This window comes from Cucumis melo, chromosome 8 (assembly GCF_025177605.1).
Source record: "Cucumis melo cultivar AY chromosome 8, USDA_Cmelo_AY_1.0, whole genome shotgun sequence".
Classification (NCBI taxonomy): Eukaryota; Viridiplantae; Streptophyta; class Magnoliopsida; order Cucurbitales; family Cucurbitaceae; genus Cucumis; species Cucumis melo.
Window position 1 is genome coordinate 23,662,513 of NC_066864.1, and position 13,982 is coordinate 23,676,494.

General features: G+C 34.3%; 1 protein-coding gene and 1 long non-coding RNA gene across 3 annotated transcripts; one reads left to right on the forward strand and one right to left on the reverse strand.

The window, feature by feature from the left end:
- The first annotated feature begins 3,221 nt into the window (after positions 1-3,221).
- LOC103486025 (FT-interacting protein 7) lies at positions 3,222-6,482 on the forward strand. The gene has a single exon (XM_008443822.3). It carries the CDS (start codon positions 3,334-3,336, stop codon positions 6,319-6,321), a length of 2,988 nt encoding a protein of 995 aa, XP_008442044.1. The 5' UTR covers positions 3,222-3,333; the 3' UTR covers positions 6,322-6,482.
- A 3,549-nt stretch (positions 6,483-10,031) lies between these two features.
- LOC127150755 (uncharacterized) lies at positions 10,032-12,566 on the reverse strand. 2 transcript variants are annotated; one of them, XR_007823314.1, is made up of 4 exons: positions 12,423-12,566; positions 11,299-11,358; positions 10,909-11,065; positions 10,032-10,281 (listed from the first exon to the last, which is right to left on the reverse strand). It is a non-coding gene; the product is annotated as an uncharacterized LOC127150755 (long non-coding RNA). The 2 variants fall into 2 exon arrangements; XR_007823315.1 differs by lacking the exon at positions 12,423-12,566 and adding an exon at positions 11,484-11,506 and having other exon boundaries at positions 10,129-10,281.
- Positions 12,567-13,982: the final 1,416 nt, after the last annotated feature.

Consider the following 13,982-nt stretch of genomic DNA (forward strand, 5'->3'; position numbering starts at 1 on the left):
CAATAACTTCAAGCAATCACACTGTCCTACATCATTAGCTCAAATTAATGATAATAACAAACCAAAAAAATGTCAAAAACGCTCGTCGTTAAATTTGATGTATGCCTCTATTTTGAGATTTGAGATCACATTAATTTTCGAAATAAAAAAACGAATAGGAAAAACAATCTTCAAAGAAAATACAAAAAATCTAACTTAGTTTGCATCATAAATCGTATTCCATCAATCTCAATAGAAAATGTCCTAATTTGTATACTATGCGAAAAGAATTTAATGTACTAATTTTATCGAAGAGTTTAGACCACTTGGATTCACACTAAAACTTAAAATATCAATTATCAATAAATATATCGTGGACTTAATTTTACGGAAACATCAATTTTAATGGATCCTTATGAAAAAACTACGTATATAAAAGTTTGAAAAATAAACCTAACTCAATGAATAAACATTTCATTATTTTGAAACTAGTAAAAACGTTGTCTATAGTTTATAATATATTTATATTAGAATATTTTAATACTTGTTCTCTATGTTTCATATATTTTTTCTACGTTATAATAAAAATATTGAATTGATCGCATGCAAATTTAGAATAATGGAAAGATGAAAATATTGATGAAAATGTAAGAATGCGATAGATTAATAAAACACAAAAATACTTTTTAAAAAAAGAAAAAAAAAAAGAAAAAGAGGAAAAGAGAGAGGGAGAAGCACAATCATAGCACGTGCAATGAGTCAGGTATTATTTTAATAATAAAAAAGAAAGCACGTGAGAGACAGAGAGAGAGAGACAGGGAGAGAGAGAGAGAGAGGAGGCATATTTAATTAGGTCTCAACGTTCATGATGGCGCTGACTCGGACGTAACAGTGCAACGTTCATTTGGGCAGAGAAAAAGATCCCTCACTTCCCACCCAATCACTCACTAAACTACAAAACCACTTACCTTTACTCTAAAGGAAAAACAAAATCAAATAAATAATGACATTTTAGTTTTCACTTTATCAAATCTCTCTTTCTTCCTCTTTTAAATCAATATCATCACAATTCCTTTTTTTTTTTATTATTATTATTTCTTTCCTCAACTTTTAAACTTTTTTATAATTTTAATTTCTGTCTATTTAGTCTATTTAAGCATTTTAAGTAACTCAAATTGCAAATACTTAACATATAACCTTTTTTTTAAAAAAAAAAAGAGGATATCTTTCTTAAGAAAGAAAAGTATTAGTTCCAAAATATGTGTAACATGTATGCTTAGATATCCAAACATTTTATCTATATATATGTGAAGAATAGGAAATATATCAAATAAATACTTATAATTGACTTTATCAATGAATTTATAATTCAACATCAATCATAAAATTAATCGAACTTGTCTTATTTTATTTTTAGATTTTTTAATATACTTTTGAGTTCCATTCAATTCCGCAACTTAGTTTAATAGATCAATAATTTTATTTTCGAATATTTTTTTATTTAAATGATATATTATTGACCATTTTAGTTTTTCAAAAGAAAATCAATAAACATTCTATTTATAAACCACAGGAATACATGAAAATTTATTAATTAAATTTAAGATTGATTGAATGTAGACCATTAGGAAATTGGGAGAAAATAGAATAAGACCAAAGTATTGTAACCCTTGTATTATTTAATTCTTTCAGGAAATTAATCTTTTATTTTATTTTAATGTACGAAAACATCTGACAAAAATCTTCTTGTAATCAAAATAAAAACAACAAGCGTAGTTCTTTAAAAAAAAAAAAAAAAACAAAACAAAAAATATTAAGATAAAAGAAAAAAGAAAAGATTCCTTTTTTCGATCAGTGTTTTTGTGTATGATTCTGTTTGCAGATTTGGTTTTAACTTTTAATTGATTACATATTTTATTTAAACACATGATAGGTAAATTTTGAGATGACAACAAGAAAATCAGTGGAACAGAGTGAGTGAGACGTTGGACCAATTAAAATTTTAATAATTAATTCACCTCCCTAATTTAACTTATTTACTTACTATATTTACCACCAAAAACGAACAAGTAGGAGACAACAAAATAAATAATCAAATATATACCCAGGGTAAAGTAAAAGCAAGAAACAAAGGGACACTTCCTCATCCAACGTCTTACCGTCTTAATCTTTTGTAATTATTGGTAAATTAATCGTATCATTAATTATAAAATCTCTTTTCTATTCAAAATTATATATATTTGTGTGGTTAATTTAAAAAAAAATAATATTGGTGTGACTCTCGTTGATACAAAAATTTTATAAAACTATAATGTTGGTTGAATTGTTAATTTAGATTTTACAGTGGAGGAAACATAAATTAATTAACAATTTAAATATTATCAATATGTAGAGCTAAAACTTAGGTTTAAACTAGGCTACATTTGTTCATCTCTTTAGACACTAAATGTGTATCCATTTTTTTTACCATGTTTGTCCATTTTTTCCTCTAAATTTGATCGTTTTTCTTCTTATTGTTTCAAATCTCAAACTCCATATCTTCACTTCTCTTTGTCTTCATTCATATGTATTTTCCTTTTTTTCTCTTTCTTTTGTTTCCTAACTCTCAATATCAAGATCGTCTTTCATGGTTTCACTTCCTTATTCTTTGTCAAAATTTTATGAATTATATATATACATATATATAAAAGCATGAGCTTTTGTTCAAGTTAAGCAAAAAATCAGGGAACTCAATTGGGTTTGGTCCTCATAAGAGCATGATCTAGTTTGTTAAGATTTTAATACAAACCAAAAAATTAGTTTAGTCAAAATTGCAAATTCATGGTAAAGAAGAAGAGGAATAAGCGTACGTAAAGCTTGAAACCGGGAGGAAAAGAAAAAAAAAAAAGATAAAAGACAATGTAGATAGATGCACAACCAAAGAAACGTTTATTTATTATCAACCTTGGAGGTTATTGGTTGAATTTTCACTGTCATGCATACTATAAAAGAAAGAGTAAAATTAATTGAAAAGAATTGGAAATTGAAATAATTTAAAACACGAATTTTGTTACTGTGATTACCAATATAGCCATAGTCACATTAACTATGAGCGTGTAATAGGAATTTGTACCATTCCTACGTAACGACTCATTGTGGACTCCACATCCTTCAAGTGATTCCACGTGTCCTGATGACGTGGCACAGGCTCCTCTCAAACTTTCCCCTCTTCTTTTAAAATCCCTCGTCACAGTTTCCTCCATTTTCATTTTCCTTTTCCAACGAAAATATCCCCCACCAAAATTCTCCATATCTCTCTTGCTTTCTCTACTGTTCTTGAATCCTGATCAGTTTTTGTCTCGATCGACGTTTCAAATGGCGGAGACTTGCGGCCGAAAGCTCTTCGTTGAGGTCTGTAACGCCAAGAATTTAATGCCGAAGGACGGCCAAGGAACGGCCAGTGCTTATGCGATTGTGGATTTCGAAGGCCAGCGGCGACGAACCAAGACGAAATTTCGAGATCTGAATCCTCAATGGGACGAGAAGCACGAGTTTCTTGTTCACGACATAGAGGCTATGGCGTCGGAGATTTTGGAGGTTAATTTGTATAATGATAAGAAGACAGGGAAAAGAAGCACGTTTCTTGGTAAGGTTAAGGTCGCTGGAACTACTTTTGTGAAATCTGGATCGGAATCGCTTATTTATTATCCTTTAGAGAAACGTAGTGTGTTCTCTCAGATTAAGGGAGAATTAGGTCTCAAGGTTTATTATATCGATGAAGATCCACCTGCCGGTGGTGGTGCTGTTGCTGAATCTGAGCAGAAACCGGAGACTACTCCAGTGGCTGAGGAAAAACCCCCTGAGAATCAGGAGGAAAAGGAATCAAAAGTCAAGGAAGAGGAGAAGAAAGAAGAAGAGAAGCCGAAGGAAGAACCAAAAGCAGAGGAAAAATCTAACGAAAATCCGCCGGAAAATCCTAAACCAGAGGAATCCCCTGCTGTTGAACCAGAGAAGCCTGTAGAAGTGGAGAATCCGCCAATTGCACATACGGAAAAGCCAAAGCAAATGCAGAAGGCGAAATCGGAGACAGAGAAACTTGCCGATTTATCCGTCAATGATCTTGAGCTTCGTTCTGATAGAAGCCGTAGGGCGTACGATCTTGTTGATCGAATGCCGTTTCTCTACGTTCGAGTCGTAAAGGCAAAAAGAGAATCCTCCGATGGTGGATCCTCCTCCATGTACGCAAAGCTCGTGATCGGAACTCACAGTATCAAAACGAAGAGCCAGAGCGAGAAAGATTGGGATCAAGTATTCGCGTTCGACAAAGAAGGTTTGAACTCCACATCTCTCGAAGTATCTGTTTGGGCTGAGGAAAAGAAAGAGAACGAAGATCAGAAAACCGAGAATTGTTTGGGAACAGTATCGTTTGATTTGCAGGAAGTTCCGAAAAGAGTACCGCCAGACAGTCCTCTAGCTCCGCAATGGTACTCTCTGGAATCGGATAAATCGCCAGGAAATGACGTCATGCTCGCTGTTTGGTTAGGAACACAAGCTGACGAGGCATTTCAAGAGGCTTGGCAGTCAGATTCGGGCGGGTTGATACCGGAGACCCGAGCCAAAGTCTACCTCTCTCCGAAGCTGTGGTATCTGAGATTAACGGTCATCCAAACCCAGGATTTGCAGTTCGATTCGGCTTCCGAACCTAAGTCTCGAAACCTCGAGCTTTACGTTAAAGGTCAGCTTGGTCCACAAGTTTTCAAAACGGGAAGGACCACTGTCGGCTCAGCTAACCCCACATGGAACGAGGATTTGGTATTTGTAGCAGCCGAGCCGTTTGAGCCGTTTTTGGTAGTCACGGTAGAGGACGTGACAAATGGAAAATCAGTGGGCCAAGCGAAAATCCACATGGCAAGCATCGAGAAGAGAACCGACGATCGTACGGACACAAAGTCACGATGGTTCAATTTAGTCGGAGACGAAACCCGCCCTTACACTGGCAGAATTCACCTCCGAATCAGCTTAGAAGGCGGGTATCACGTGCTGGACGAGGCAGCACACGTGACCAGCGATGTCAGAGCCGCCGCGAAACAGTTAGCAAAACCACCAATCGGACTCCTCGAAGTCGGGATTCGTAGCGCTAGTAATCTTCTCCCGGTGAAAACAAAAGACGGCACACGTGGCACCATAGACGCTTACGTGGTAGCCAAATACGGCCCGAAATGGGTTCGAACACGCACGATCCTCGACCGGTTCAATCCACGCTGGAACGAACAGTACACGTGGGATGTATACGATCCTTGCACCGTCCTCACCATCGGCGTATTCGACAACGGTAGATACACCCGCCAAGAAAATGACGGCGTTTTAAAACAACCCGGAAAAGACCTACGTGTCGGAAAAGTCCGAATCCGATTGTCGACTCTCGACATTAATCAGGCCTACTCAACCACATACTCCCTTACGGTGTTACTCCCCACCGGCGCCAAGAAAATGGGAGATCTCGAAATTGCCGTCCGATTCTCCACCTTCTCATGGCTCAGCTTAATCCAATCATATTCAACCCCAATGCTTCCAAGAATGCATTACATCCGTCCATTGGGCCCAACCCAACAAGACATCCTCCGCCACACCGCTATGAGAATCGTAACAACCCGGCTAGCCCGGTCCGAACCAGCCATGGGTCATGAAGTGGTTCAATACATGCTCGACTCAGACACACACGTGTGGAGCATGCGAAGAAGCAAAGCGAATTGGTTCCGTGTTATCGGTTGTCTCTCACGCGCCGTCGCACTCGCACGTTGGTTTGACGAAATCCGCACGTGGGTCCACCCACCAACCACCGTCCTCATCCACGTCCTCTTGATCGCCGTCGTCTTATGCCCTAACTTAATCCTCCCAACTCTCTTCATGTACGCTTTCTTAATTCTCACCTTTCGATTCCGTTACCGTCACCGGAATTCCCACAACATGGACCCCAGATTATCGTACGTGGACTTCGTAAGCACCGACGAACTGGATGAGGAGTTCGATGGATTCCCCACCGCACGATCTGCTGACCAGATTCGGGTGAGATACGACCGGCTGAGAGCACTGGGAGGTAGGGCCCAGGTGTTGTTGGGTGACGTGGCGGCTCAAGGGGAGCGTTTGGAAGCGTTGTTTAATTGGAGGGACCCACGAGCCACGGGAATATTTGTGGTCTTTTGTTTGGGAGCGTCGCTTTTGTTCTATGCGGTGCCGTTTAAGGCTTTTCTGTTGGGATTTGGATTTTATTACTTCCGACATCCCCGGTTTCGTGGCGATATGCCGTCCGTTCCGGCTAATTTTTTCCGGCGGTTACCCTCCCTTTCCGATCAAATGATCTGATGGGGGTTACTACTTTTTTTCTCTTTTTGTTTTTCGGCCACCACAGTGAGCTTGACAACCTCTTGTTTTGGGGTTTATTATTTATGATGGATGTATTTATTATTGCTAATTTATTTGATTATATTCTTTGTTTTACGAAAAATAATAATTTGAATTTGAATTTTCTGAGTTTTTATTTTATTGAATTTTAATTGAGTCAAGCAGATAGGTGCATGTTATATTGAATCGTCCACTAAACAAGTGTACATTCACTCTAAATTTATCATAGCAAAAATCTAAATTCCCACTATAAATATTAGATAGGATGGATTTCAAAAATCGGTTTATAGTAAGAGAATAAAAAATTTTCAACCCAAAATAATAAACCAATAAATCCTACCGGAGTGAATATTGATTTAGAGTTTTCATTGGAATTACTACCCCAAGTGTTCTGGATTAACTTCAAAAAGATTTAACCATTTTTTAGAGTTAAATGTTTTATTTCCGAAAATTAATATCTTATTTACTTAACTAAATTTGGTCAAATAATCATACTATGCTTCGAGTTCAAGAGAAAACTTAAATGAATTGAGATCACGTTTGAACGAAAAAATTTGAAAATTATTAAGAAAATATTCGAAGGAATTGAAAATTATTGTCCGTACTCACTATACATATTTTTCTTTCCAAAACATACCTTTCTTTTCTTTTCTTTCTACAAGTACACATTTAATTGAATTGAGATCGAGAGGATGCCTAAGAAAATGTTTAAAAGAATCGAAAACTATTATCCACATTTACTATATATACCTTTCTTTTCAATAACTCAACCATGAAAGCTTCAAAATTAAATGTTTTTCATCATACACAAAAATTCTAAAATCAGATGTTTCATATGATAATAAATTACAATTTTCTCATTTGAAATCTTTAACTGTAAGCATTACAAAAACATAATTCAACTAAAGATTAGCTATTAACATTTTTTTCATATCTTCTAAAAAGGATAGGAAAAAGAAGAAAGAGAGAGAGAGAGAGAGTAAATTTGAAGATTAGGACCGTTGGGGAAGCATTTATGGGAAGCACTTAGCGTAGCTCTCAAGTTAGACCATACGCCGCCGACCACATTGACTGACCGTTGCTGCATTTACAAAAAGCCTACTTTCTAAAATAATCATAGGTTCTAACTTTCCTTTAAAAAAAAAAAAAAAAGTCTTACAAAAGATATAAGGCTTTGCAATTTGGTATTTGTACTTGAATCCTCAAAATAATTTAATTCCTACCCTTTTTTTCATGTATCAACTTTGTTTTTAAATTTAAATAACGCATACATTTTGTTTCGTATCGTTTCGTCTATCAATTCTTTCTCTCTAAATAAAATAGATTTTAAAATTGAGTATCGGTATTGACATTTTAAATCTTGAGAAGTAGTGATTTAAGTGTAACTCGAAGTATTTATTTTTCTTTTAAAAAAAATAAGTGAGCGGGAGAAAAGGTAAGCACAACACGAATTAAAAGGAGACATATTTATGTGAAATGGACATAGTTTCATTAATTAGTGAATTATATCTAAGTTAGTATGTTTAAATTAAGAATCAAATTAAGGGTGTGTACTTTGGTATGTAGACCTTAATTATCCAAATTTGCTTTTAAGTACTTTTTAAGAATGGGATTGTTTTGACCATGTATGAATTATGGGTCTAATTGCTCTACGAAAAGATAAATCACATTCCATGTTAGAGTTGGGGATTAAACATGGAGGAGCACAAAGTGCTTTTTTTCTTCTCATGTGAATCTCTTTTTAGGTGGGGAATGAAGCATGAAGTAGTGATTTGTATTACAACAATTTTTAGTTTTATTTCATTTTACTTCATGTACATTTAAAAGTTTAAAATTTGTCCTTATATCTTCACTAAATTTTTTGTTTAATCATTTGCAGATAATTACAAATTGTTACAATCATTTCAGAATATAAAACAACATCCAAAAAATTTGTGAAAGGTTGCATCCTTATCTTGAACTACCATCATGGCTTCATTCAATCTTCAAGCATCCTGTTTCCAAAAAGATAAAGGAAATAAGATCCTAATTCTATAAGAACGAAGAAAACTCATAGTCTGATTCCTTTGTAAATAGAGCATGACATGTCCACATAATGTAAGTCTTTCTCCCTACTTTTAGCCTTCTTCTAAGTCTTTCTCCCTACTTTTAACCTTCATCCATCTCCTTGATATCATGATAACTATAAACTGATGGCTGTAAAATGTCTATTATCTTCCTTAACCAAAACCTTGAATGCTCTTAATGGGATCTTTCACTTGATGTGATAAAAGAAAGACTGAGTGCTAATTGTTTTAGTATATTGAGGACCATAGCCTTAAGGTTTTTATATACTAGTTTAATTAGAATCCCCATTAAATCCTAATTAATATAAGAATAGGCTTCTACCCATTCAATCCATACTCAATTAGGAATTCTTGGCCTTAATTAAATAGATGACATAATAGACCCAATTAAATAAAATAATCCAATGTGATAAATTATTAATTTACATACATAGCCCACACTTTAATTGTATGTATTATTTAAATACGTTTAACAATCTCCCACTTGGGCTATGTTTGTATTCCTGATATAATTAAATCACATAAACCTTAAACAAGCATAAACAGGTTATTTTAATGGAATTCCTCTTTAGTTCAATTTGGTCCATCAATTGTATCAACATGGAACTCAAACGACTTTTGTCACTATCCTTGTAAGTAAACCTTCCTTGATCACCAATTCCAATACATTCAATGACATAGATCAAGTATGGATGGATAGCATGGAAACTACATGCAAAGTGATATAGATCATGTCTGTTTCCAATTGATCCAAATTCTTTAGTGAGATCATTCTTGAAAAACTTTATGCTAAACCGCATTTGCAAAATTGCATGCATGATAAACAAGTTCAAATAATAAAACATAATCCATCAACTTTATCCTATATAGAAAATAAACAAATTAAGGTAAAAAAAAACATCCTTAATAACAAACTCCCACTAAACTATGGAATCAGAAAATTAACTAACACCAATATGAGCAATATACTCAAGGAAAACTTTACTGGTGTACTTTTAGTCAATGGATCTATTAGCATCGAGTTTGTTCTTTATGTGTTCTATAAAAAATTTGACCATTATGAATTTTTTTTCACAATCAGAAGCTTTATGTCTACATGCTTTGACTTTGTATTGCTTTACACTACAAGAATTTTGGCCTTTAATGTCGGTTTAAAACCGACATTAAAGGCCTTTAATGTCACTTGGCAACCGACATCTTTGTGAGCGTTATTAAAGGTCTTTAATGTCGGTTGGGCTTTAATGTCGGTTTAAAAACGACATTAAAGGCCTCTTTAATGTCGGTTTAAAAACGACATTAAAGGCCTTTAATGTCAGTTTTCAACCGACATCTTTGATGGTGTTATTGAAGCCCTTTAATGTCGGTTGGGCTTTAATGTCGGTTTAAAAACGACATTAAAGCCCTCTTTAATGTCGGTTTGTTAGTTTTCAACCGACATCTTTGATAGTGTTATTGAAGCTCTTTAATGTCGGTTGAACTCTGATATGTCGGTTTAAAACCGACATTAAAGCCTAGTTTTTTTATTCATTTTTACAAATTTATTTTTATTTAATTGTTACATTATTGTCCTATAGACCGACATTGGGTCAATGTAGATAAATATGTTTTTCACACGCCAACAAATCAATGAAATTCATACTATGTTAGAAACTATAACATTTGTCTTTTACATTTGAATACACAAAATAAAATATTGTTTATATATACATTTCTACAATAGTACATGAAAAAAAATTCTAATACAAGAATTAAATAATTAAAAATCCTAAATGCCTTCTCAGTCTTCAATTTTCAACGGTCGCTTGACCATTTCTACACAATCGCTTAGCTTTCAACCCGATATCACTTCAATTATCTACAAACAATATCCAAATAAACCATTTATATGAATAACAAAGCTGTTTGAAGTACTGAAATTGCAGAAAAGGATGAAAAGTTCTTAATATTGCCCACCAAATGAATAATCAACATTTTTTTACATAACATTATTATGAAAACCAATATCAATCTATAAAGAAATAAGCAACATCAACACAATAAGCTGAAAAGTAAAGCTTATTGTAGTCCAACGTAAGCATAAGTAGCGCAAAGAAAAAATGTCCCTTACGTCACCAATGGAATTTCATTCCAAGTAAACATAAACATCATTAAAAATTAACTAAAATAATAAATAATAAACAAAACCAGAGAAAGAGTTTATGCTGAACTAAAGATCTCTTTTGTAATAATAATATAGATGTTTTAAACTTTTGCTGAAGCAGATATGCAGAAGCTTGACTTTCTAGTTCCAGTCCCAAATTATACATCATAATAAGACCAGAAGTTGCTAGTACTTTTCTCATCATTATATCCACATGTTTTTCTAAAATAATAAGAGCAATGAAAGAACAAAAGCAAGTGTCATAATGGACGAGCTAAAGACATAATGCTTAAGAATTGAATAAAGTAACATGGCTATGTAAAATCAACCTGTAAGACTAACCTGGATCAGGATGAAGTGTTTTTGGGTCACCGGGACCAACCAATATATTAGTGACACCAGTCATTTGAAAAGACATGTAGGCATTGAAGTAATACGGAGCAAACATAACCACAGAATCCCCAGCATCACACAATGTAAGAACAAGGTTAACGAATGCCTGCAGTAAAATCAGCACTACATTTTACCATAAGAAGACAATCAACATAAGGAAGTGTTCCAAAACGAAAGCTGATAATATATGCAAGCGTTAACCGAGTTTTTCCTTTGTACTTCTAAGCCAATGAATGATAGGATGTCTAATAGATAAGTAATGCTGCAACTTAAGCTGGCCATTCTTGCCAGTTTTGATTCATTATTATAAAAAAATTCAATGATTTGCACTATCATCACCTGATTTGCACCGGCTGTAACCATCACAGAGGACTTGTACAGTTTATTTTCCTCATTCAACTGCAAAACAAAAAAACAATGATTTAGTAAGTCCATGACTGTCTGGTTCCATAATATAAACAAGAACACAATTTCAGAGAGAGAACAATCCTGTCATGTTAAAGAATGAGAATTCAATATCTTACTTGTGCACCCTTCAAGAGGGTCTCTTCTGTAAATCCTCGGATATCTCATTTATTCAATGAAATTGTTTCTTATCCAAAAAAAATAAAGGAACAAGAAAGATATCGATATGAAAAGTAGACAAGGTCAATCATTTCAAGATTTCAGAAACCAAGCAAAATGATAAGTTGAGCAGAGCAAAGAAAAACGACTTCTGGTAGCAAATTCACAGATACAGGATAGGATGCAGTCAAATAGAGAGCTACAAAAGACAAGGAGAATTTGAATTATGTTTTGCATTTCAGTTAACTGGGGAACCTAGACCCTATAAGAACGTATTACGAATGAGAGATGTGAAATTAACATTGCTGTATGTTGCGCATTTCAGTTAACTGGGGAACCGAAACTGACAAGGAGTCTGCAAATGTGATCATTCTTACCTAGAAAAAGAAATTTGAACCTCTTTTGTATATTCCCTCATAATATCACAAGGAAGTTAAGTATGTGACCTTCATACATATCACGAGAACCATTGAAAATTTAAATAGATTGGAAGTAAATTTCTGCAAAGAACTCAACAAAATATTCATCAAAAAGCAATTAACTGTTTTCAACTTTGTAAAAGTAGAAAGAGTAATTCCAGAGACTAAATGACTTCAATTGACCCAATAAACTGTAAGTACCGGGTTGTTGATTAATATATTCAGCATTCAGCACTTAATTCTCCTTCATTGGTACAATCTTCTTTGTATACAATAAAAAATTTGCATCACCTCTTTTAGCATTAACATCAACTTTTTTTTTTATAAAAAGTATTAACATAAACTTCCAATGATGCACTCTGGGAAGATACCAACTACCAAAACCTCGAAACGATTCATCAACATTAACTAGAGCTGAGTCCAAATGCATATTCTCCCCCTGTAGAGAGAGTACAAAAATAAAGATAAAAATGTATATACCTTTCTTGTCAGGGCCTCTCTCAGCTCAGGTATACCTTCATCAGCCCCATAGCGACTGATTGAAGGCTCCCAAACAAGCTCTGCAGCCTTCTTCAATGCCTGTTGTGGAGGTTGCCAATAGACCACTCCCTACAGCATGTTATAATAATGAGGAACTTTAAGTACCAGATAAACTCATAAAAGCAACTAGAACTTGAAGATTGCACCTGTAAGAACTGTTAATTTGAGTTCAAAGACCATAACAGTGTAATAGTTCAGTCCAAAGCTTGTTATTCCAGCTTGGTGGATAACTAAAGTCTTGTTTGGTAAACATTTGGTTTTTAAAAATTAAGCCTATAAGTATCCCATCCACCTCTAGTTATCTTCACTTTGTTATCTACTTTTTACAAGTATTGTCAAATACCAGGACAAGTTTTGAGAATTAAAAAGAAAAAGTAGTTTTTATGTTTTTTTTTATGAATTTTATTAAGAATTCAACTCTTTTGACATAGGAAACATGAAAACTATTGTATGAAATTGAAATTAGACAAACACAATTTTCAAAAACTAAAAAAAGAAAGAAAAAAACCAAACAGGGGACTCAACTATTGCTCAAAAGTTGGAAGAAACATGAGACAAAATAAAAAAACTGAGAAATGCAAAGATTATTTATTTAATATAGAAGAAAAAAAAAACATGTATCCGTTTCTAGGAAAATAAAGTTTCCAGAAACCATTTTTTAATGACCTTACAAAAAACACATTTTCGTTAAAGTTCACCCCTATATCAAAATCTGCATCCAAAGACCACCGTCCCTCCGTCCACGAATTTCACATACGTCACCGTCTTCCCATGCCCTTCGAATACCACTACCGGTTCCCTCATTTTACATCACTGTACTTCACATTTCAACTACTTTGAATCTGACAAAGAGTTAAATACAATATGCAGTTAGCTAAAACAATCCCTTGAGCAAAAAACCCCCCAAAATTTCAAACCATACAAAGTAAATAAAACTAAAAAGAGAGACAAATGGGAAATCAGAAACTTCACCAAATTAAACTTTAGGTCAGCGATGCTCTTCCGAGGAAAATGTGAAATTAGATGGATCTCTGAATCTCGTGTCGGAAATGAAGCGGAAGATTCAGAGAAAGATGAAAAGGACAACGACGGAAGAGATAGAGATGTGGTTTATGCGTCGTCTTCCATGCCATCATCGCCAAAAAATGCTCTCATTCCGACAAGGTGTAGATTTACACCAAATCATTCGTCGTTTAACGAGAACCGGTACCAGAGTTCTTCGATTACAAGTGACAGAACTATATCGAAGAAGAAGAGAAAATAGAGCGGTGATTCAACCCTAAACCCTAAAGTGAGATTGAGAAGAGAGGGAAGAAAGGCGTGAGAGAGTGAACGAAGGGCTGAGAAGAAATCGAGAAATAGGAAGAGCAAATGAATTTTAATTTGTCTTCTAATTTTATTGATTTAATTTAACAAAATTAAAAAATAATTAAAGAAATTAACTATAGCTTTAATGTCGGTTTAAAACCGACATTAAAGCTCCTTCTTTGATGTCGGTTT

Coding starts and splice junctions, on each gene's coding strand:
- LOC103486025 (XM_008443822.3), top strand. CDS start 3,334: ATGGCGGAGACTTGCGGCCGAAAGCTCTTCGTTGAGGTCTGTAACGCC.